Source organism: Camelus bactrianus, chromosome 2, assembly GCF_048773025.1.
Source record: "Camelus bactrianus isolate YW-2024 breed Bactrian camel chromosome 2, ASM4877302v1, whole genome shotgun sequence".
NCBI classification, from domain to species: domain Eukaryota; kingdom Metazoa; phylum Chordata; class Mammalia; order Artiodactyla; family Camelidae; genus Camelus; species Camelus bactrianus.
The window spans coordinates 36,378,780-36,404,089 of NC_133540.1; the positions used below are offsets into that span (position 1 = coordinate 36,378,780).

Here is a 25,310-nt window from a genome sequence, read left to right on the forward strand (position 1 = left end):
AGGCACGCCCGGCCCCAAAGGTTGGTCTTCGGCAGAGCGGCTCTGTAGACTTTTCTGGACTTAAACTTCGGGTCGTTTGCGCAAGTTGAAACCGTGTACTGTTTCGAGACTCCAAGCACCGGAGAAGCGGCGGGGTGCTGTGTGTAGCTTTCACAGCACCTGAGTTACAAAAGTTTTTCCACCTACATTTAATCTTCATTCCGTGAGAGAATTAGTACCAGTCCGACTTTATACGTAAGGACACGGAATTCATGTTGAATGACTTGCCCGTGGCTACTACGTGGCACATAAGGTGAGCCCTGTATGTTGAGTAGAGAAGTTTGGATTTTGTCCCATAATAATAAATATCTAATAGTTAATTCATTGAACATTTATTCCTTAACTAGTTATCTTTCTTGAAAAAGTAATTTATGCGCGTGATTTAAAAAAAATTCAACCTCAAACAGTACATTCATTAACTCAAGTATATGCTGATTGCCTGTTATGCACCAGGCAGCATTCCAAAGGAATCATACACTAAATAAACACAAATATTTAGTATGTCAGATGGTGCTAAAGTAAGGGGTATAAGGGAGGGAGGGAGAGTTTTTACATAGCGTAGTCTGGGGAGTCTCCGTGGTAAGGTGACATCTGAGCAGTGTCCTGAATGGAAGTAAGGGAGTGAACCATAAGCGTATCCGGAGGAAGAGTATTCCAGACACTAGAATGGCAAGTGCAAAGGCCTTGAATCAGGAGCATACTTCATAAGTTGGAGGAATAGCAAGAAGGGCAGTGTGGCTGAAGGAGAAAGACCAAGAGGAGGGTAGAATGTAAGCACAAAGGACAACTTACACTGAAAAATAGCTTCTACCCACCCACACACAATTCCTGGTCCTTCAGCCTCCATGCTCAAAAGCAACCAGTATTAGTTCCTTTTTTTTATACCTCCAGGGACATGAAATCTGGACATACACTATAATAATAAAACATAGAATCTTAGATTTTGGAAGGAACTTAAAAATCATCTCATTAAATATTTTTATTATACATAAAAAGATTCCAAAAGGCAAAGTACACAGCCAATTTGGCAAATTAAGAAGTAGATATGAACTTCTATTTCAGAGGTCTCTCCATTATTACACAAGACCTTCATATAACAGAAAGTGAGGTGATTTTTTCATAGTACGATTATAGAACCTTTTTAGCTTTTCAGTGTGCAATACTGAGAGCAGGGGGTACAGAGAGGAACTCTTCTCCTTGTCTCCATGCTGCCTGTTGGCTCACTTCTATTCATGTTTTTCTCCAAGAGAAGAGAGTGCTCACCTGTTTGGTCAGAACCTGAGAAGTTGATTGAACTGTATTTATTGGAAGCAGGATCAGTGTACATTAAAATGTCATGTGCATATGACTTCCTCTTCTCTGTTCCATGAATTCATTTGCATGTAACTAGCAGATGTGTTAAACCTATCCTGTCCCTCTGGGAAGGCTGGCCTTCTCTTTCATTCTGTTTGGCTTTCTTCTTCCGTGTGGCTGGCTCAATGGTACTTAAATCCTAAGACTAGGATTCTGGCTTCAAGGAGAGGGTGGGATCTACTTAGGTCTCTGAACTAACTTGTGTGCTTTGACCAAGCCTTATCAGGTATACCTACATGGAAAACAAAGGCTATGGTATAATGGAGTTTGGTTATATTTTTGAGTAGCACTAAGAAATCTCTGCTTTCTTGAATTCCCTAACTAAACACCCAAGGCACTGTTGATTTTAGAAACTACTTAATGGAAACAGTTGTTTGGTATGACTGTTAATCAACAATTTGTTACAGTGTTCAGCATTTGATCCATAGAGGACCCAAATAAAATATCAATGCCCTCATTTGGACTGTGTGAAGTTTGGAATACAGCAAAGTTACACTGAGAAGGAAAACTGTACACTCCTTTCATGAACAGTGAAATGAATTACCTCTGTCGAAGCACTGAAAATACTAAGGACAGTGGCAACCCGATTGGTTTTATGATGACCCATGTTGCACTTCCCTGAAACTATGTTAGATACTGTGATTAGGGGGAACCCCTTGTGTAAGGACTCCCCATATACTTCTTTCAATGGGAGAACAAGGAAATACACAGAATGCCAAGGAATGTTTGTTCTTACAGCTACTAGTAATGGGCATTACCAGTGAAGAGGAACTTTCAGTTATGCAGAATTAAACTGATGTGCTGGCGTGAAGACAGTAACCAGACCAAAGGTAATAAATACTGAATCGGGCAGAACAGTTTATATGATTTTTAAAAAAAACAGGGGGATGAGAGGTAATAAATAAGCAGGAAATTTGACAGGGGCCCTACAGAGGATTTGTGGCACATTAACAATAGTTGGGAGCAGGGAAACCTACTCTATCTAAATCTGATAGTTAACCTATCAGATCTGTTCCAATTATCCCAGCCTGGATGAGTTTAGAGTCAAGGATGCTGAAGATAAATAGGGAAATAAGGTGTAGCACAGGTAGTTATTTTAATACACCGATTAAGGTTGTAAGGGAAAAGGACGATTAACTTGAGGGTCAAGAAATCTTCAGTTGACCCCTGGTAGGAGGTCCAAGATTGTAGGATATAGTTAATGTCAAGTGGCAAAGGATAGTGTAAAACCCGTGAGGGATTACTAACGGTGATGCAAAATGTACCATAACATCATCAGAGAAATGGAAGGGCAATATTTAGGTATGAGGATTGAAGTTTAGGGCAAATGAAAATGGTATGGTAGGTAGCACCAGAGTCACCATGAAGCTGAAGATGGAGAAATAAAGAACTATCCATCCAGTTCTTGCCTTTACTGGAATATGTGGGTGGATGAATATATTAGAATGGATGTGGTGAAGGTCTTTGTCACTACCAGCTTAAAGCCAAATGCCTTTAAGAGACAGAGAAGTTTGTTCTTCATGTACTTTCAGTTGGACTTGCAAAATGGGAGCCCTGAGGATTGCTTGAGCCTTCCTTTGTAGTACATATCAGGCAGTGTCAGATTCAGGAAGGACACAGGAAATTTCCTCTCTCATTAGGAAACAATGGGATCAGGAGTGCCAATCTCCACCTCCTGTTAATCCTCTGTGGACCAGGAGAAAAGATCCTTGGAAGTAACTGCTCACTATCATGATTTAAACAGGGTAGTTCCCATGATTTAAATTAGTGTCTGTTGTGCCAAGCATTGTAAAAACTGTTTAAGAGGTTCAACAAGCTGACTGTGACTGGGATTTGTCTGTGATAGATTCGGTTATGCTATCTTCTTCTTTAAAGTTTACTTAACTATAGTTGATTTACAATGTTGTGTTGGTTTCAGGTGTATAGCTTCAGATTGTTTTCCATTATGGGTTATTACAAGATACAGTTTGAATACAATCTCATGTGCTATGCAGTTGTTTATCCATTTTACATATAGTGATGTGTATCTATTAATTCCATACTCCTAATTTATCCCTCCCCACCCCCTTCCCCCTGTGGTAACCATAAGTTTGTTTTCTATGTTTGTGAGTCTGTTTCTGTTTTGTAAATAAGTTCATTTGTACTATTTTTTAGATTTCAAATATAAGTGATATATAAATTTGTCTGACTTACTTCACTTAGTGTGATAATCTCTAGGTCCCTCCATGTTGTTGCAAATGGCATTATTTCATTCTTTTTTACAGCTGAGTAATGTGTGTGCATGTGTGTATATATATGTGTGTGTATATATATTTGTATGTTTGTATGTATATCACATCTTCTTTAACCATTCATCACATTTAGGTTGCTTCCACGTCTTGGCTATTATAAATAATGCTGCTATGAACATTGGGGTGCATATATCTTTTCAAATTAGAGTTTTCATCTTGTCCAGATATATGCCCAGGAGTGGGATTGTTGGATAGTATGGTAACTCTATTTTCAGTTTTTTAAGGAACCTCCAGACTGTTTTCCATAGTGGCTGCACCAGTTTACATTCTTATCCAACAGTGTAGGAGGGTTTCCTTTTGGCTAGGCTATCATCTTGATCTCACTCTCAGAGAGGTCAAGCACAGTTTGCTTGGACATGAGAAGGAATGTAATATATGTTTATGGTCCTTCCCCAAGGACGTCTGACCTCTCCAACTCACTGCTACAATTTGGTGAGACTGGATTTAGACATGATCACCATTAAAATTAAGTTAATTCATTATATTTATTATATTATGTTCATTCTCCTCTTATAAGGAGAAATTCAGGATATTTGAGAGCTGTCATGGCACATATAACTAGCCGAATGGTTAATCAATCCAGTTAAGATTGAAAGCTTAGCAAAATTAGTGAAATTTCTAAAGATAACTTTGGGCCAGGAGAAGTATTCTATGCATGGTAAATAATAAATTACTCTCTCTCCAGGACCCTGCCAATAAAAAGGGGCAACACCTTGAAGGAATATTTGGCAATGAATATTCCTGAAAAATATATAATGAGTAGTAGCCCAAGGATGCCGCTGAGACCTTACTATTCTAATACATTCACAGATAATTTTAGAAGTTTCAGACACCACAATCTGTCCAAATTGAAGGCTTTGAATGAAGTATAACACTGCCACCTCGTGGCGACCACTGGGATTTTTGGACTCAAAATGTTCCTAATGATGGCGCTAGAGAGCCCGTTTGCCAGTACGCTGCTGGGCTCTGACAAAAACAGTCCCCGTAACCTCAGAGCGGCAAATATTCTAAGATCTGAACCACCTAGGATATGATATGAGTGATATCAGAAAGAGGTTGCGGTAAAGAGGAAGCTGCACAACAAAATTCTCAAAAAAAAAAAAATGGAATTCGTTTCAAGAGAGGTGTCCTGAGGAGTTAGAACACGTGAGCAGGTAGCACCTCTGCTTTCCAACCATTTCACGGTTCACTTCTGTTGTCTAAACCTCATGACTCTTTCCACTAAAATGTAATGAGTTTCTTGGTTTACCCATGAGAGGTCCTGTATAGTAGAACTTCAATATAAAAGTCAGCTACTCTTTGCTAGATGGACAGTAAAAACCCAGTCAAATAATGTTAAGGTAAGTTCAAGCAATGGGCAGAGTTGACAGCAGCGCACAAGACAGTGAGGGGAGATTTTAGTTCTTTGCTTCAGGGCTATGCTTGGACATTTAAAGAGTCATAGGCAGCAACCAACAGGGAAACCATGGTGAATGAGAGATAAAAATGCTTCCAGTATAGGGGATACAGCTGTTGAAACCCTTGTGGGACTTCCAACGGAGGAGCATAGTAGGTCACAAAGAAGGCCTCTCTGAGGACTGAGCTGGTTCAAGAAGGGTAATGGAATGCCAAGCTGATGCCCTGCTGCTCTCTGGAAGTAGCCACCTGGATGACTTACACGGGTACAGTGGTGCCAACACCACGTTACTCTGGGTAGAATAATGACATATTCCACTTGTCTCTTACCTCAGACATGAACATGGTAAGAGACTGTTGAGTGCTAACAAAAACAACAAAAAAGTAGCCATTTGAAGGTGGCATTCGGAAAACTCTCTTGGGAACAGAGATCCAAGCATTTAAGCCAGTGAACTACATAGGATTACTATCTGCAGCCCCTAGAGGATTGAAATGAGTTTGATATTTATTCTATATTGGGTTAAAACTCAAACACTGTCAAGGGCTATTTGGTTCCCAGTCATCCATCTGTCTGGACCCAAGTGTGCATTCCTATATCCCAGTGTGTGGAAATGGGCCCCCTAAATCCCAACATGCTCTCTGTAAAGTAGTTGTTCAACTGATACTAAAATTGGTCATTGAAATACTATCGAAAATATAGTGTAAAGATATGAAGGGCTGGCTAGATCAGTTAGGTAACTGTGTGTTTTGTCCAAATGTGAGGAGTAGTGAAGTGGGAACAGTTCTAAAGTTTTTTGGGTACTGGAGATCCGTATGGTTCTGGCCATCAATTTCACCAAGCAATTCTCAGACACCAGCTGGGTGACCTCTAAGTTAACTCAATTCTGACACTATCTACCTGGAGTTAGTGTCAGATCCTACAAGTTAAGAGCTCCAAGACTGACAGCCCCCACCCCCACATACACAGATATTTCAGACACCAATCACGAGTCCAGGTTGTCACTCACTAGCATAGATTAGAGGTTGCAACGACCCCCTCCTTGGATTTGATTAATTTGCTAGAGCAGCTCACAGAACTCAGAGAAACATTTTATTTACTTGATTACCAGTTTATTCAAAGGATATAACTCAGGAACAGCCAGATGGAAGAGATGCATAGGGCAAGGCATGCGGAAAGGGCTCAGAGCTAGGCACGCCACTCCCCTGGAATCCCCACCTATTCATCAGCCTGGAAGCTCTCCAAACCCTGTCCTTTTTGGTTTTTATGGAGACTTCATTGCATAGGCATGATTGATGAAGTAATTGGCCCTTGGTGACTGAACTTAATCTCCAGACTCTCTCCCATCACTGGAAGTTGGTGGGGAGCGGGGTGGGACTGAAAGTTCCAACCCTCTAATCATGTGATTGGTTCTTCTGACAGCCTGACAGTAATTGGAACATTACCCAATGCCTTTGCTTCCAACAGTGGGTTCCTTTCCTACCCCATCTCGCTGATATTACTACTCTCCTGAATTATCTATTTATTGTTTCTCTGCTTCTTAGAATCGTTTTAAAAGTCAGTTTATGTATGTCCTTATGATATGCTGTTTAGTTTGTCTTGTTCCTGGACTTTCTAAAACTCTTACCTACTGACAGTCTTTATATGCCCTTCTAAATTCTCTTTGGTGTGATCAGAACCAGAAGTCTGTTACTTGCCACAGTCACCTTGCCAGCTGCGTTCTCATTACCTGCTGCCAGTGGGAGGCAGCTGTGCCAGACTGGAGCGCAGAAAGGATCTGACACTATCTCCAGGCAGCTGTGGTTATTTTTCTGCTTCTTTTCTAGGTACCCTATGCAGTCACCTATGTTGCTTTCTAGTTTTCATGGGGACCAGGACAATGCCTTGTCCTTGTCCCACTGCTCCCAGGGCTGGTGATATTCAGCCAGCCTACATGATGCTTTTGTGTGAATTAGTATAAAACGCTTCCTCACTCTGAACAGACACAGTCCTGCACCCAAGTGCACTTGGGGCGAGTGCTGATTTCAGCCCTCCCCCAGGCAGGGCCCCTCTTGTAGGAGACAGCCAGCATTCCCATACCCAGCGATCCTGGGGCCGGGAATCTTATTTCAGGGTACCAACCTTCCTGGTAGTTATTTTCTGGTGCTGGCTGCACCTATCGGAACCTCCAAGCTGTCTCTTATTTCTAGATTCCCTATTCCTGTCCTCTACGTATCTGCTAGCCTCTGTGGATCAGTCAAAACTCAGTTACAGGTGATAGGAATCCCAGCTCAAACTTAATTAATTAGTGAAAGAAATGAATTGGCTCATGTAACTAAAATGGAAATAAACATAGATGTAGGCATGACTGAATCAGGTAGAATATCAAATGAAATCCTCTTAGCTCTGCTTTCAGTTTTGCATTGGCTTTATTCTCAGGCATGCTCTCCCTTCATACTGGCAAGATGGCCCTAGACACTCTAGGCCTAGACTAGAAATTCTCATAACTGAGTCTCATTGACCAGCGTAAGTCAAGTGCTGAACTAATCTCCATGTGCAGGGTCATGAATATGGTGGGGCTACATGTAAGCCCTTTCCACAAAAACTAAGAGGAGAAGCTATTGCTTCCCAGATCAGTTATCTACTGCTGGAACACAAGCCATTCCTGATTTTGTGGCTTAAAACAATAATTTGTTCTCTCTTATAATGCAGGGGTTGGCTGGCTTCAGCCAGGCAGTTCTGCTGGTTTCCCATGGGGTCCCCCACACAGATGCATTCCACTGGAGCACGATTATGCTGGAATGTCCAAGATGCCGCTCTCCACGTAGCCTCTAAGCATTCAGTCATCTGGCCTGGGCTTCCTTAGGGCATGGCATTTGGGATCTAAGAGGAAGCACACAAAAGCTGCCAGTCCTCTTAAAGCCGGCTCATGAGCTCCACAACATCCCTTGTGCTAATTTGACGACAATTTTGATGACAATATAGACAGTATAGTTATAAGGTGGGCCCAGAAGCTCCACTCTGCATGAGAGAAGCTGCAAGCAGAGATGGAAGGTTTGCTAAGGAAAACTGGAGTGCTCTTCCCAAGGGAAGGGCAATTAAAAAGAGAAAGACCACTCAAGTCCTTGTGGAACCATGTTGGACCATCTGACGCCCGCTACTTGTCTGTACCATATTCCTGTTTGTGTTCACATGGTTGTTGGACCGTGGGCTTTGCTTGCTGGAAGGGACACCCTCCATTTGCCTCCAGTTGGGCCTCTCAATTTAGGGAACAATCCTAGAAGCTCGATAGCTCTTTTTCTGTGAATCAGGCTAGTCTTTGTACCTTCAAGGGATATTAGAGACAAATTTTCATAAATATTGTTAACTTCTAGAATATAATGTCCAAGAGACATGATGGAATCATCCTCACTGGTGGCAGAGGAGGTGGGGTCTTTATTAAATATGTATCTTGGGATGGTTTAGGCAGAGAGGACAAACTTGGCAACCTGTTTTTCTAGGTCTAACCTATGACTCTATGGAAGGCTAATATGCAGTGATTCTCAAAGTGTGGTCCCTGGACCAGCAGCACCAATACCATCTGGGACTTGTTAGACATGCAAGTTCTGGGATCTCAGCCTTAACCTACTGAGTCAGAAACTCTGAGGCCCAGCAATCTGTGTCTAACGGGCTTCCTGGTGATTCTTGTGCATGCTAAAGTTTGAGAAGAACACTGTCATAGATAACCCATTAAAGTCTCTTAGGGAACAGTCATTTTCCTGAATTGTGCTGAACAGATAGCACTCACCCCGGGTTCAGATGACTCACTCCCAAGTAACTTGAGAGAGAAAACAGGGGCCAGGACAACTGGCATTTTATCAAGAGTCATTGTCTTTCAGATTGTTTCCACCTTCAGGACCCTATATAGCTATGAGGCCAGAATCATCTGTCCCTACTAAGTTTATTTTCTGTGCTGATAGCAGTGTGAGACCACTGTTGAGACTGAGGTTGACTAAAGAGGCCTCAATGGCCGTAGCACTGGTAATACCCCCACAGGACACTCTTCCCCTTCCTGTAATTGTAGCAACTCTTTCTCTTTAGCCTGGCCATTCTCTGCTTCCCATGGCTGAATGTGACACTAATTTTAACAAGCAAATCACAAAAGGGAAGCCTGAAGGCCTTTGAAAATGCTCCTGCATTCTTTATCTACTGGATGCCATGGAATGATACGTATTGTTGGCTCAAATGGAAGCAGGTAGCGAATGTAAGTGGTTGGTTGTGAATATAGCTCAGTTAGACCATGGGCTTCTGTTTCATTCAAAACCTCTGACCTGTAAATCACCCTGAAATGGACAGTGGGGAAAATACGAAAATGAGGAAGACACGCTCTTTCTCTTCTAGGGGTTCATAACATGGTAGAGGAAATAAAATACAGTTGACCCTTGAACAACATGAGTTTGAACTGTGCAGGTCCACTTACAAGTGGATTTTGGAATTTCCAATAGATAATGTGCTACAGTATGACAACATCTAAAGTTCCTCTGGTCTGCTGCTGTGGGAGGAACAGGGGCTACACAGGGCCATCTGTGAAGTTACCTTCCACTGCCCAGAGTGTCAATGCCCCTAAGTCCCACGTTGTTCAGGAGTCAACTGTACATGCACAACAATGAAACAGGTTGCAGATTGGGTCCTGAGAGATAACCCAAGTGCTATAAGAGTTCAAAGAGAATAGAGATTCCTTTAGGTGATCAGTGAAGGCTTAACAGAGGAAGTGGCATTTCAGCTGAGTCGTGAATATTTCATAGGTCAGAATATGAGTGTGTGTGGGCGGCAGCCCATGTTTGCCTGTGAAGAAGGCAGAGCCAAGAACCTTCAGGTGATACCTGTACCTCCAGCACCTGAGTCAGGAACTGGCACACAGCAAATGACCCACAAATATCACAGGTTCTGACTCAGACAAACACTAACTGACTAGCAAGGTTTTGGTTTTTCCTTTCTTTGGAAGAAAAGAGTAAAGAAGTAACTGTATAAAATGTAAAAATTGATTGGAAGACACTTGCAGAATTCACAAACATTAAGATGGGAGAGCGAAGTGCTTTTTCTGAATCTTAAAAACATGGCATTTGGTGAATTTGAGCGGAGTGAACTTTCGAGTAGCACATGAGAGGCATATACACAGCTGGGATAGACAGAGGAGCCAGAGACCCAGATGAACCAGATGGCATAAGGCCCTGGATTCCAGGCTAACACTTCTGACTTTTAATAGGGAGTCGCTGAAGGATCTCTGAGCAGAGTCTGCTGTGGGAAAAGTAATAATCAGAGTCAGTGAGAAACTCAGCACTGCTTTTGGTGATCACAATAGGAGAATGAAAATGCATTAAGCACTCAGATAATGACAGGAAAAATGCAGGCCAGTTTTGAATGTTATTCTATTGAACTCAAGCAACCTTGGACAGACACGACTCATCCCATCTACCGGTTGAGGAACCCAAGCTTTGAGAGGATTAAAAACCTTTTCAAACATTACACAGCTGGTGGATGGGCACTGTATCCTTTCCAACACTGTAAAAAAAGTTCCATATTTTAACATGGATAGTTTGTTTTCCTTTCTAATAATACTCTACTTCTTCTTCGTTATGCTGGTTTCTTGAACCCAGAAACTAGTAACTGACTTATTTGGAGGTGGGCAATATTCTGAGAAATATTATAATTTTGATTTGGGGGAAGTTGATGGGGCAGAGATGGATAGCAGACCACTGAAGATATGTAATCTCTTTCCAGAAAAAAGTGCTGATGGGAAGCAGTTGCCCATCCAGGACTACCTTACCCAGTTCTTTTACATCTGGTTCTTGCCAATAAAATTTGAGCAGAATTAAAAAATACAGTAAACCAGTGTATATAACAAAAAAGCAGACTCAACAGATATAGAGAACTAGTGGTTACTGGGGGAGAGAGGGAAGTCGGGAGGGGCCAGATAAGGGAAGGGGATTAAGAGGTATTAGATATAAAATAATCTACAAGGATACAGGGGAATATAGTCAACATGTTATGATAACTATAAATGGAGTATAACCTTTAAAAATTGTGAATCACTATATTGTACACCTGTTAGTTATATAATATTGACTCTACTTCAATTTTTTTTAAAGTGTGTTAACTCTGGTCTGAGTGTCTTCTCCACACACTTCCCCTCAGTCCCCCAGTGGAACAGAAAGGATTCCAAAACCCAAGAGGAGAGGGGAGCCACACACCAGTAGAGCCTGGGACTCAGTGATCACATGGAAAGCTGCTGGTCAGTCGACTGCTATTTGAGCAAGAATAAAACCTCGATTGTATTAAAATATTGAGGTTTAGGAATTCATTTCTTCCTGGAGTCAATCATAATTTAATTAATCAGTTGTTACTATATTTATATCATCATTACAAAGTAAATATAGCAGATATGAGGAAAATGTGTTTATGTGGATTTGTGGCTTGGATTATATAAAGATATGACTTATAATAGCATACAGTTTACAGCAAAATGCCAAAATGTACAGAAAAAAGAAAAGCAGTAAGCTGGCCTTTTCACTATTTGGATCTAAGAGTCTTGATGCAATTACAAAGTGTTTCTACAACCACAGAGTTTGTCACACAAAGCCTAAGTGTTTTGAATAAATGAATTATTCTTCCATGCTTAGCATCATGGTCTCATTGGGTTTTCCAACAGAAATGAACTATGTGGATAAATTAAAGCACTCACTGTTCCTCCATTAGACCTCTTGGTTTTCTCTCTCTGATACCAATGAAAATCGAGTGATATTCAGAAGCAATTGGAGCCAAATTGAGAGATATTTAACAATTAGAAATTCTCATTTATTAAATTGCTTTCCTTTAGTTTAGCAGTATGAAAAATAACCCCAGGACTTTTTCTGGGCAAATGTGCTTGTTCGAGACAACCTGTTTACACTGAAGTTTTTCTTTATATATACAGTAGTGGCCTTGTAAGTGATTAAGATAATTAAGCTGAGCAGAATTTTGTTTGGCTCTCACTCAGCAGCTTTTCCTCCTCTGTTTCCCACGGTCCTTGTGGAAACAGATCTCCAGCTTCTGCCCACAACCAGCTCTTTTTTCCCCAGAGTGTGTCTATCTGGCATGGCAAAGAAACAAGGAGCCCTCTGTTCCCAGGCACCCACGCACCAATGTCCTTCTCTAGACCATTATCCTCCTTAAACGCTGACACTAATGTGTAGAAGTATATTTCTTAGGACAACCACCAATAATTCAATCTGCTTTGAATCTATTCCTCCTTCAACCATTAGTTGTAACTTAGGCTCTTTTTGGGGACCCGTACCCCCAAGTACATATGGATATGTAGCAAAATGAAGGAATTCAGAGAAAGGGAAATCAGAGTGGTCTGGTGTAGTCACTTTTTTTTTTTAACATTTTTTATTGATTTATAAACATTTTACAATGTTGTGTCAAATTCCAGTGCAGAGCACAATTTTTCAGTTATACATGAACATATATAAATTCATTGTCATATTTTTTTCTCTGTGAGCTACCATAAGATCTTGTGTATATTTCCCTGTGCTATACAGTATAATCTTGTTTATCTATTCTACAATTTTGAAATCCCAGTCTATCCCTTCCCACCCTCCACCCCCTTGGCAACCACAAGTTTGTATTTTATGTCTATGAGTCTATTTCTGTTTTGTATTTATGCTTTGTTTTGTTTTTGTTTTTGTTTTTGTTTTTTAAATTCCACATATGAGCGATCTCATATGGTATTTTTCTTTCTCTTTCTGGCTTACTTCACTTAGAATGACATTCTCCAGAAGCATCCATGTTGCTGCAAATGGTGTTATGCTGTCGGTTTTTATGGCTGAGTAGTATTCCATCGTATAAATATACCACCTCTACTTTAACTAGTCATCTGTTGATGGACATTTAGGCTGTTTCCATGTCTTGGCTATTGTAAATAGTGCTGCTATGAACATTGGGGTGCACGTGTCATTTTGAAGTAGGGTTCCTTCTGGATATATGCGTAGGAGCGGGATTCCTGGGTCATACGGTAAGTCTATTCCTAGTCTTTTGAGGAATCTCCACACTGTTTTCCATAGTGGCTGCACCAAACTGCATTCCCACCAGCAGTGAAGGAGGGTTCCCCATTATCCACAGCCTCTCCAGCATTTGTCATTTGTGGATTTTTGAATGATGGCCATTCTGACTGGTGTGAGGTGATACCTCACTGTAGTTTTGATTTGCATTTCTCTGATACTTAGTGATATTAAGCATTTTTTTCATGTGCTTATTGATCATTTGTATGTCTTCCTTGGAGAATTGCTTGTTTAGTTCTTTTGCCCATTTTTGGATTGCGTTGTTTGTTTGTTTCTTATTAAGTCGTACGAGCTGCTTATATATTCTGGAGATCAAGCTTTTGTCAGTTTCATTTGCAAAAATTTTCTCCCATTCCGTAGGTTGTCTTTTTGTTTTACTTATGGGTTCCTTTGCTGTGCAGAAGCTTGTAAGTTTCATTAGGTCCCATTTGTTTATTCTTGCTTTTATTTCTTCTAGGAGAAAATTTTTGAGATGTATGTCAGATAATGTTTTGCCTATGTTTTCCTTAGGAGGTTTGCTGTATCTTGTCTTATGTTTAAGTCTTTGATCCATTTTGAGTTGATTTTTGTGTATGGTGTAAGGGAGTGTTCTAGCTTCATTGTTTTACATGCTGCTCTCCAGTTTTCCCAACACCATTTGCTGAGGAGACTGTCTTTATTCCATTGTATATTCTTGCCTCCTTTGTTGAAGATTAGTTGACCAAAAATTTGTGGGTTCATTTCTGGGCTCTCTATACTGTTCCATTGGTCTATATGTCTGTTTTTGTACCAATACCATGCTGTCTTGATGACTGTAGCTCTATAGTAATGTCTGAAGTCTGGGAGAGTTATTCCTCCAGCCTCTTTCCTTCTCTTCAGTAATGCTTTGGCAATTCTAGTTCTTTGATGGTTCCATATAAATTTGATTATGATTTGTTCTAGTTCTGTGAAATATGTCCTGGGTAATTTGATAGTGATTGCATTAAATCTGTAGATTGCCTTGGGCAGTGTGACCATTTTAACAATATTGATTCTTCCAATCCAAGAGCATGGGATATCCTTCCATTTTTTAAAGTCTTCTTTAATTTCCTTCATCAATGGTTTATAGTCTTCTGTGTATAATTCTTTCACCTCCTTGGTTAGATTTATTCCTAGGTATTTTATTACTTTGGGTGCTATTTTAAAGGGGATTTTTTCTTTACTTTCTTTTTCTGTTGATTCATCATTAGTGTAAAGAAATGCAACTGATTTTTGAACGTTAATCTTGTAACCTGCTACCTTGCTGAATTCTTCGATCAGCTCTAGTAGTTTTTGTGTGGACCTTTTAGGGTTTTCTATATATAGTAACATGTCGTCGGCATATAGTGACACTTTTACCTCTTCTTTTCCAATTTGGATCCCTTTTATTTCTCTCTCTTGCCTGATTGCTGTGGCTAGGACTTCCAAGACTATGTTGAATAGGAGTGGTGATAGTGAGCATCCTTGTCTTGTCCCAGATTTTAGTGGGAAACTTTTGAGTTTTTCACCATTGAGTACTATGCTGGCTATAGGTTTGTCATATATAGCTTTTATTATGTTGAGATATGTTCCCTCTATACCCACTTTGGTAAGAGTTTTTATCATAAATGGGTGTTGAATTTTATCAAATGCTTTTTCTGCATCGATTGAGATGATCATGTGGTTTTTGTCCTTTCTCTTGTCGATGTGATGTATTACATTGATTGATTTGCATATGTTGAACCACCCTTGTGTCCCTGGGATGAACCCCACTTGGCCATGATGTATAATCTTTTTCATGTGTTGTTGGATTCTATTTGCTAATATTCTGGTGAGGATTTTTGCATCTGTGTTCATCAGTGATATTGGCCTATAATTCTCTTTTTGGGTAGTGTCTTTGCCTGGTTTTGGTATCAGGGTGATGGTGGCTTCATAGAATGAGTTTAGGAGTATTCCCTCCTTTTCAATCTTCTGGAAGAGTTTGAGAAAGACTGGTATGAGTTCTTCTTTGTATGTTTTGTAGAATTCCCCGGTGAAGCTGTCTGGTCCTGGACTTTTATTTGTAGGGAGGTTTTTTTATTGCTATTTCGATTTCATTTCTAGTGATCAGTTTGTTCAAGTGGTCAGTTTCTTCTTGATTCAGTCTTGGTGGACAGTATGTTTCCAGAAACTTGTCCATCTCCTCTAGGTTATCCAGTTTGGTTCCATATAGTTTTTCATAATATTCTCGTATGATACTCTGCATTTCTATTTTATGTTGTAATTTCTCCATTATCCTTTCTTATTTTGCTAATTTGTGCTCTCTTTTTCTTCTTTGTGAGTTTGGCCAGAGGTTTGTCGATTTTATTTAGTTTTTCAAAAAACCAGCTTTTGGTTTGATTGATTTTTTCTATGGTTTTTTTAATCTGTATTTTATTTATTTCATCCCTAATCTTTATAATTTCCTTCCTTCTGCTGCCTTTTGGGGTCTTTTGTTCTTTTTGTAGTTCATTCAGCTGGTGGGTTAAATTGTTTATTTGAGATTGTTCTTTTTTGAGGAAGGCCTGTATCGCTATAAACTTCCCTCTTAGCACAGCCTTTGCTGCATCCCATAAATTTTGTATGGTTGTTCTTTCATTTTCATTTGTCTCAAGGTATTTTTTAATTTCAGCTTTGATTTCCTCATTGACCCATTGGTTTTTTAATAACATATTGTTTAATCTCCATGCTTTCCTTTTGTTTCTGTTGTAATCACGTTTTTATTCACAAAACAGATAAAACTTGAGCGAGACCTTGAGATGTGGAAAGAATTGAATGGTCAGGGAGAAGGCTGGGCCTCCTGGGCAGAGGGTAGACATCAAGAGAGAAGGCACAGAAAGAGAAGAGTGAACATGACATGTTCAGGGTGGAATAAAGAAGAGAGTCTGGGAGGTCTTTGAGGCATGTAAGGGAGTATTGGGAAATAATCTTGAGAAAGCAGAGAGCAGTCTGATGGATTGAACTTTATCATCCAGGAAGAATGGAGCTGCTTAAACAAAAGTCACAGCTAATGCTAGTGAACTGGGAAGATTTCCTGGGATTGGAGTGAAGAGTGGTCTGCAGTGGGTAAATGCTGCAGACAGTACTACCAGTTTGAGTATCATCATAAGAATCTGGGGAATGGGGTAGCAGAGAGCAAGAGAAATGCAAGTCTGGAAAATGAGACATTGCAAAGGAGGGATGTAAAGATTTATAAATGATGGGATACAATGAAAAAGAGTAAATTGATCAGAAGAACGGTGGTGCCATTGATAAAAGTTGAAGGACTCTGGGAAGATAGCTGGTTTGGGGAGGAAGTTTGGCCATCTTGAGTTTAATGTGGGACATCCAAGCAGAAGTGTTGAGATGGCCTCAGAAAATGTAAACCTGGAGTTCAAGTAAGAGAGCAGTGGAATACTGATTTGGAGATACTTTTGTGCTTCCTTCCCCCACCTCAATCTGCTAGAGTAGATCTTTCTCCACCCTGCTTCATACCCCAGGAGGAAGGTTCGTATGATCCAGTACATCAAGCTGAAATCCCTTTCCCTCTGGCTTCCAATAGGGCCTAACCAATGGAAAGCATTGGCAAGAGACTGAAGAGATGAAGGAGAATAAAGTTGAAGTATTTATTCCTCCCATTTCCTCTTTTAGGCTCTGGCTGGGTCACTGCTCAACTGAAGGCCACAGCTCCAGGCTGTTAGCTCATGAGAAAATACAGCTTATATTGGCATCCTCAGGCTGGCATTGTATTCAATGTATTCAAATCTTTTCTCTTCTCCTGGGGCCAGAAACTAGGCCAGCCAGTGGTGCAGTGCTGATTTGAAGTAGAATGCTTGTTACCAGACACTGCCAGGGAGTCCTAAGTAAGAAGAGCAATCAGAGCAGAGAAGCCAGATAACAAACCATGTTCAAGCTGCCAGAAGAGAGTATCACCCTACTGACGTTCAGCCTTGGGTAAAGGTCTGAGAAACTGACCCCTCGAACTTGGCTTGGGTTGCCGCTCACCAACAACTTTACAACATAGCATTTTGGCGTTTATATAGTTTAATTTTTATTTATAACTCTTTTCTTTCACAAAGTTGACTCCCTGCTCCTTTCCTGGGGGAGGGACTACCAAAAAATTAAAAAATAAAGGTAAGGGGATTAAGCTGAAGGTTTCAGCTTGCCGCCCTCCCCACCCCCAACCCCCAACACACACACACACACACACACACACACACACACACACACACACACACACACAAAGTCTCCTAAGTCATTTGGGCATTTGATAGCTACCATTTAAGACTAGTAACCTTCAAGTAAAGACATTTTCTTTAGGCACTTCTCATCTATGGACAAGGTTTGTAGAGGAACCGCTTTCAGCTGTGCAACCTGCAGCAAGTAGCTCACTTCATTGTGGCTCAATTTACAATGCTATTGTTATCTTCATTTTATGCTTAAAAAAAAAAAAACTGGCAAGTTGTGAGGGCTTGAGATAATACATGCAAACTGTTTAGCCCAGAGTCTGGCACAGGAATCTCTTCCTATTTCAGGACAATAAAGTTACTGAGCCACTCACCTCGAGCCAGGCAGTGGGGAGCTTTCCCATAGTTTATCTCTTTTAATAGCGGGTCTGGCGAGTGGTTCAGGAGTCTAAGGGCTGAGCCATAGGAGAGGAGGCAAATGGTGCCGAAATTCTGTGATGGGAGCTCCTAGAGGGCGTGCATGATGGAGTCCCCGGCCGCACAGGGGAGGGGGGGGCGCGGGGGCGCGCGTCCCGGGGCACAGGCGCGGCGCGTGCCCGTCCTCCACGGCGCAGACACTGAGTGTCTGCTCCGCCCCGAGCTCCGCTGCCGGCTCACGCCCTCCCGGACAGCTTAATGAGGACCAGGCACGGGAACTTGTTGATAGCGCTCGTCGCCGTTGTGCTCTTCAGTTTCTCCTGCTTCTGCATCTCCAGGATGACTCAAACCAGTTAAGTGGCGTGTGGCTTCTCCCGCCTCCTTTCTCGCCTCCCGGGCTTCAGGGCTCCGGGACTGCTGAGGCGAGGCGGCCGGGTCGGAGAAAAGGGGGCGACGTGGGAACCTGGCGGCTGTCGCCCGCTCTCTTGTTAGAGGCTCTCACATGTAGCCCTCCACGCCCTTTTCCGGCAGCAGTTAAGCTGTAACGGGCGCCCCTGGTCTCCTGGGCGGCGCTTACCCCCGCCCCGTGCTCGCGCTAACGGCTTGGCCTGCCGTTAGGGGTTGGGGGGCTTCCTGGCCATCTCTTGGCCCAGGCGCTCTTTTTCCCTCCAAAGGTTCATGGATCCATTCAGGGCCCAGCTTTTGCCCTACTTTTTCATCGTTTCCAGAAACATGTGAAAGTCTGACTCCAGGAACTCCTCTTATGCAGCCAGCATCTTTCCTTTTTCCTCTTTCCTATTCTACATTGTATTTTTGAGCAGTATTTCAAGGCTCCCTAAAGTTTTTTGTTTGTTTTGTTTTTTTGAGAAGTTGAAAAGGGGCAAGGTGACGGAGAGAGACAGAATCAACAATTTATAGCACTGGTGTAGCACCTGAACTTTCTTCCATGGACAACTGGGAAACGCACCACAGTTTTATTGCTGTTTGTAGGGTTGCCAATTTAGCAAATGAAAATAGAGGTTGCCCAGTTAAATCTGAATTTCAGATGAACAGCGAATAAGTTTTAAGTATGAAAATTGCATAGGATATATTTATACTAAAAAAGTTGTTTTTCTGAAATTCAAAATTAACTAGGTTTCCTGTATTTTGTCTTTCGACTCTAGTCCATATTAAGCATTGTAGCATTCATATAGTTGAATTTTGAATTTAAGACTTAGGAATCCTGTAAATATATTAACCCAGCCTTCCAAGATTGTCGTCAGGTTGTTTTCCGTTAAATTTTCGTTATTCTTATTAAACACCTTCATGACTCAGAATGCACACAAAATAATCTTGCTAGTAGCATGGAGGATCAACTTTGGAGGTAGCTTTAGTTCTTTAATTAATGTTTATGTCGTCTGCTTAATGTTAAAATTATGTTTTAGTCCTCTAATACTAAATTTTGTCATGTACACACAATATCAAAAATTTATCTCATTTGTTTCAAAGCCCAGAAACGTATATTTATTTATCTGATTTATACTACTAATTTCAATCATTTAATACACTTTTATTCTTCTTCATTTCCTATAAAAACATTAACCAAATATGTTTTTCTTTTAGAACAGTTAACGTGCACTTTTATAACAAAAAATAAACTGTTACTCATAATTAGAAAGCAAAAATAAACTTATTTTTCTAGTAATTTTGGATGGCAATTTAGATTGGTAACCTTAGAAGGCATTTAATACAGTTAGTATTCTTATAATGAAACTGTAGACTTTTGAGATATATACAATCATTTTGATGTGTTTTCCAGTTATGGCCAGGAGTTTGGTTCCTCAAAGCGTTTATATTCCTGTCATTCGTATGTTCAAGTTTGGAAAATGAGGTACTGTTCTTGAGAATACACTACTCTTAAAAGAGCAGTTAAAACAGGATTTTCGTTTTCTATGTATGTGATTCTGTGGAATCTAGCTCTAAAATAATTAGGAAATCAATTCTAATACTATAATGATGTTTATGCTGCAGAGCTTACCTGTGTACTCCATGTTTTTCTTTTGTATGTATAACATTTTTAAAAATTGAAAGAATTTGTATAATGAGATTACAAAAGCAAGAAAACTGAAATGATAGGAGGCATATAGTATTCAGTTCAGCTGAGAATATAGAAACGATCGATCTTTTGCAAAAAGCTTTTAAAATGAAGACTAATACTCTTACACACATGCGAAATCGATTTATTAAAGCTTTCAACTTGTTGGGATATAAATGTGAATAACTTATTTTTCCAATAATTGACCATATGTGTTCTATCAAACACCCTCTTCTGATAACCACAGGTTCATAGTAATATTGAAGACCTCTTTTGGTCACTTCTGGATATTCCAAGAGTTTCATTCCTGTTTTTAAAGACTCTGTCCCACTCTTTTTAAAATTTTTCATCTCATAGTCAATTAAAAGCTTTGTCTTCCTTTCCCTACTGGACAGGGACAGGCTAGACTTGTGGTTCTAAGAAATGCAATGGCAGGAGAGGAAAAAGGTCTGTTTTCAGACATTTCCCCTTGTTTGGTGTAAAACTTCCCAAACCTTACTAGTTTAAAAAAAATCATTTTTTTTAAACTCTTGATTTAGTAATCAGAAATTCAGGAAAGGCTCTGCTGCGTTTTGTGATCTGCATGGTGTCAGCTGGAGCACTTGGGGCTGGAGGATCTTCCAAGAAGATTTCTCAGAATATTCTTGATAACATTTAAAAATAATTTTTCATTAACAGTGATAAAGATGTTGTATATTCAAATCAGTGGAGCATTTTACAGTAGATTAATTTTAGAACATAAATTGAGCAAAAGAAGTAAATACATAAAAGAATAAAAATACATGTGTTTTATTTATTAATGTCTAAAACCAAATATGAGTCAGCTTGCAGAACTGGTAAAACTTTAAAGAAGAACAACACATTGTTAATACAAAATTCAGAATTCCACTTATTTGGGAGTGGGGAGGAAGGGGAATTTGACTTTGGAAGGAGATAGATAAAATATCTAAGGCTAGGGTAGTAGAAGTTTCATAGATGTTCATTTTTATTATTGTATTTCAAACTTTTATATACTGTAAAAAATTAATAAATAGAAATCTCAGTTAAATAGAGGTGACCAAAAGGGAGGGCTCTCATACCCTGTGACAATAGTAGAGCCTGACAGTAAGAAGGAAGATTCCTCTTTTTTCCTGGCAAGGACTCAGTCAATGGAAAGCCACAGACCCTTTGTTTACTACTGCCCTCCCAACTTCCTTTCCCCTCTATAAAAGCATGCTCCTTCCTTTTCTGTGGGGGGACTTGGCACATGGTTTGCAATGGCTGTAGACTCTGAATTGCAATTCTCTGCCGATACTGAATAAATGGCCCCCCTCCTTTTTTTTTTTTTTTTTTTTGCTAGAGAAATAACTAGCAGTCTGTTTGTTTTAGGTCATCAATACTCTTTGTAATGTTGAAATATTTCACCATAAAACAAACACATAGAGGAACCATTTGTAGGAAGTTTAAAGGGTGTGGTATATAGTTTATAGGGTGTGGTATATGATTTGATTATTGCAAAGCATACGTGGAGGGGTGTAATCTGGCAGCTTCCTCTGCTAACAATTACCTCAGATACTCTTTTTTTGGAACTATATTGAGTATACAAATAAATGAATAATATGTTTAAAGTGGGCCAATATTTGAACTCAATGCTGTTTCCCCTCCTTTCTATCCCCTGAGTTAAGGACTTGCTTTCCCCTTGATACACCATACTATTTTATACTTATGCATTTATGTTGTTGTTTTCTTAGCCTGGAATGCCCTTTTCTGCTCTTTGCTGTATGCAAAATTCTATATATTCTTCGAATTCTCAAATACTCCCTCTTCTCTGAAACCTTTCCCATCACCCTCCCCGACTCTTTAGTCCCGCTTAAGAATTAATCATTCCTACCTCCCTTTGCCTGTGGCACTTGAGGATAGTTCCATTTTAACAATTACTTTATAATTAATTGTTTAAATATATGCTCCTTTCTCTCATCCCTTGCAGCCTGATTGTCAGTTAATTTTGAGCAGAAACTTGACTTTATCCATGTTTGTTCACCTATCACACAACACAGTGAGTGACACATGGTGAATATTAAATGGAGGAAAGCATGACTTCCACAGCTTGCTTCTCATTGCTGCAGGTGTTTAGTCAATGAAATAGTGTGAAAAGTCAGGTCGCGGCCGTACTATATGGGGCCTCCTGTATTAAGGCAAGTGTTTTGATTTTATCCAGTAAGCACCCAGGGAATCTTTTAAAGCCTCTGAGCAGTGTTTCCAGAAGATTAATTGTGGATTGGAGGTGAGAGACTAATTAAGAGGCAATTATAACAGTGCATCTAGAGGCAATAAAGACTTGAACTATGGTAAAGTGAATGATGAGAAAGATAAAATAGTTAAAGGGGTCTTTGATGGTGCTTCTCAAGTTTTAACGTGCATACCAATCACCTGTGAATCTTATTAAAATACAGATTCTGACTCAGTAGGTCTGGGGTGAGGCCTGAGATCCTGCATTTCTAATGAGCTTGCAGCTGGTGCCACAGACCTATGCTGTCCCATATGGTCATCCCTAGTCAAGTGGTTATCAAGCACTTGAAATACAGTTAGTACAACTGGGGAACTAAGTTATTTTATTTTATTTTATTTTATTTTATTTTATTTTATTTTATTTTATTTTATTTTATGTACCTTAAATTTTAAAATGGAAGCAGTACAAAATATTTCTCCATTAAGCAAAATTTTATTGTTTTGGTAAGACTGCATTTTTACTGTAACTATCAAATTTGAGCATCTGAGTTAAGATATACCAGAAAAGTATAAAATATACACAGGATTTAGAATACTTAGAACAAAAAAGCTATTCTATTAATTATGTTGATTACATGTTGAAAAATATTTTAGATATATTGATTACATTACTTATACTATTTACAATTACTTTTATTTGTTTCTATTTGGTTTTTTTTTAATGTGGCTACTAGAAAATTTTAAATTACAAATGTGGTTTGCATTTTATTTACACTGGGGAACAGTGCCTTGGACCTCTGCTATGAGAAGCAAAGGTCAGTGGTGCTTGAGATCTTACCTGGCCCCCTTTTTATGGGTGGAAGTGACATTGGCCCATTGTACACATGGGCCGGTGTTTGTTTTCACAGTTGCGCTACAGTTGACTCAAAACACCTAATTTTTCAAACTTTTGCAAAATAATTTTGTATCATTTCATCCTCACGAAATACCTGAGTGAATATGCAAGTAATATGTTTTAAATAGAACACTTATGAATTATCAGGTAAAAATGTACAAGAAGCAGATACACGACTAGAGATTATGTCCTTTATTATTTTAGTATAGTTGTTTCTGAAAATACTACTTCCTCTAGAGAAAACTCTTCTCATGTTTACCAAATTGATCCCTCAAGGACTGACTTACATTGTGGAAGTCCAGATATGTTGCATCATCCATGATATATCAACTCCAAACACATGACCCATTTTGCAAAGAGAACATTACCCTGGAAACCCCAATAACATAGGGCTATACTGGCTAAACCACACCCACTGTAAAAATTTTAAGCATCATCAAATAGTATTCACCGCATGAATATTCAAGATTTACCTGGGATAGTTGCAGTTCTTTTGATTAAAGCGTGATGCAGTTTTAGAACCATTCACATCAGTTCCTATTTGGGCAAATCCATTTATTCATTAATTTGTTTATTCATTCATTCTGCATATGTTTGTGTAGAAGCTGTATCCCTGCCATTGTTTCAGGCATTGGGAATTTTGTATAAAAAAAACTAGAGTTCTTGGTGTTCTCAAGCTGAAATTCCAGAGTGCTCTGGAGAGAGACATAAAAATGGTAAATATGTAATAGAAGTCAGGGAGTGATAAGTGATCTGAAAAAGAAAAAGAAGAGAGGGAGAGTGCTCTGTTTCACGTAGGGTGGCAAGGTAGGCTTCTCTGAGTAGGTAAAGTTTTTGCAGAAAACTGAATGAAATTAAGGAGTGCTGACTGGATCTGTATCTGGGGGGTGAGCTGAGAACACTGCAAAAGCTGAAGTGCTGAGGTGGGAGAGTGGCTGGCGTGAGGAACAGCATGGAGCCCGTGTGGCTGGAGCTGCCCCCCAGAGTGAGGTAGGAGGGGTGGGGGATGAGGCAGAGAGAGCCAAGGCCCCGGGCAGGTAGGCTCTGGCATAGTGAGGGCTTTGGCAGTTTGTCTAAGTGTGATGGGAAATCTCTGGAGGGTTTTGAGCAGGGCACTGGCATCATCCAGCCTTTGGCACAGGTTGCACATATGTGTGTTCTTGTTCCTAAAAGGCAGATGAGTGAAAAAATATTAAATGTTTCAGCTCAAACATATCATCATTCCTTTCATGTTTTTATATTTTACCCTAATTAAAACAATCCATCTGGAATTTATTGTCTTCCAACCAGTGAATTTATTTTTATTCCACCCAAAATTGACAGCCAATTTCTGTGCTTTCCTTGTGAATAATAATATAATTTCCCATATTCTTGAGTCTCTGAATAGTTTTTTCTGTATATATTTTGATGTTTCACTATCTAACAGTTACTTTGTTTTCATCATAGATTATGCCTTTTTCAACATAAAATGAACCACTGTACCTAACCTAATGTTTTTTTTCCCTCTGCATTATTATATTTGACATTTATATGCCAAAGCAGGAGGGGAAAAGTAAGCACAGTCTAGAACCACATAAAGCTAAACATTAATAGTGGTTCTCTTTGAGCAGTGGGATAACAATGGATTTTTTTTTTCTTTTCTGTGTTGTTTTCTAAAATTTTAACCCAGGTATTGCTTCTCTAATTAGATGTTCCATATTTTAACAAAGCAACCGAAGTTGGAAGCCACTTTGTGCCCTCATTTTTTCTGAGCCATGTATTTGCCACACATTTGGATGCCCCTCTGGCCCTGCTCCCTTTCCTGTGTGCCGATCCAGATTGAACACCAGATTAGAAATCTAGAGTCACACCGGAAGTCTAGCAGGGGTTCTAATCTCTTCGCTCTCAGACAGTTGCTGAGTCTTTCCAAGAAGAGATCTCAGACATCTCTCATATCCATCTCCTGCTTCCTGATCCTTTCTGCCCTGGTTTATTCTTTATCATCTCTCACTTGGAACTAATATCACTGTAGGTTCCCAATGGGTAATTTCTCTGGCTTTAGTTTTGCCTCCCTGAAAGAATCTTCTGCGTGGTCACCAGAATGATCTTTCTGAAGGATGTGTCCCACCTAATAGTCTTCTGCTGTGCTTCTCCATTGAGTGAGTTGTTCCTGTGACAGTCTGTAGTGGCATTCCAAGGTATATAAAGTCATCTGAAAAAAAGAACTTGGCGGGGGGCAAAGAGTGACTCCATTTTCTTTCTATTAAAGCAAATTTGTACTATGGAATGGACTACAAAATTTGTACACTTTTTGAAAAATTGAAGTTTCGTCAGCTACAATGTGTCAAACTGGTGTACAGCATGTTTCAGTCATACATATACATACATCTAGATTCTGTCTTCTGTGAATACTATTGTCACTGCACACAGGGGTTGAAACCTTG

General features: G+C 39.8%; 1 protein-coding gene across 2 annotated transcripts in view; it reads left to right on the plus strand.

The window, feature by feature from the left end:
* Nucleotides 1-44: 44 nt before the first annotated feature.
* Nucleotides 45-25,310, plus strand: part of MGAT4D (MGAT4 family member D) — a 52,479-nt gene continuing 27,213 nt past the window's right edge. The window contains exons 1-2 of one of the 2 annotated variants that reach the window (XM_074378223.1): nucleotides 45-292; nucleotides 2,131-2,222. In XM_074378223.1, the coding sequence (XP_074234324.1) occupies nucleotides 2,189-2,222 (34 nt within the window). In that variant the 5' untranslated portion in view covers nucleotides 45-292; nucleotides 2,131-2,188. Of the gene's footprint in view, nucleotides 293-2,130; nucleotides 2,223-17,701; nucleotides 18,063-25,310 lie in introns of those variants that run through there. The other variant, XM_045516420.2, reaches the window with a different exon arrangement.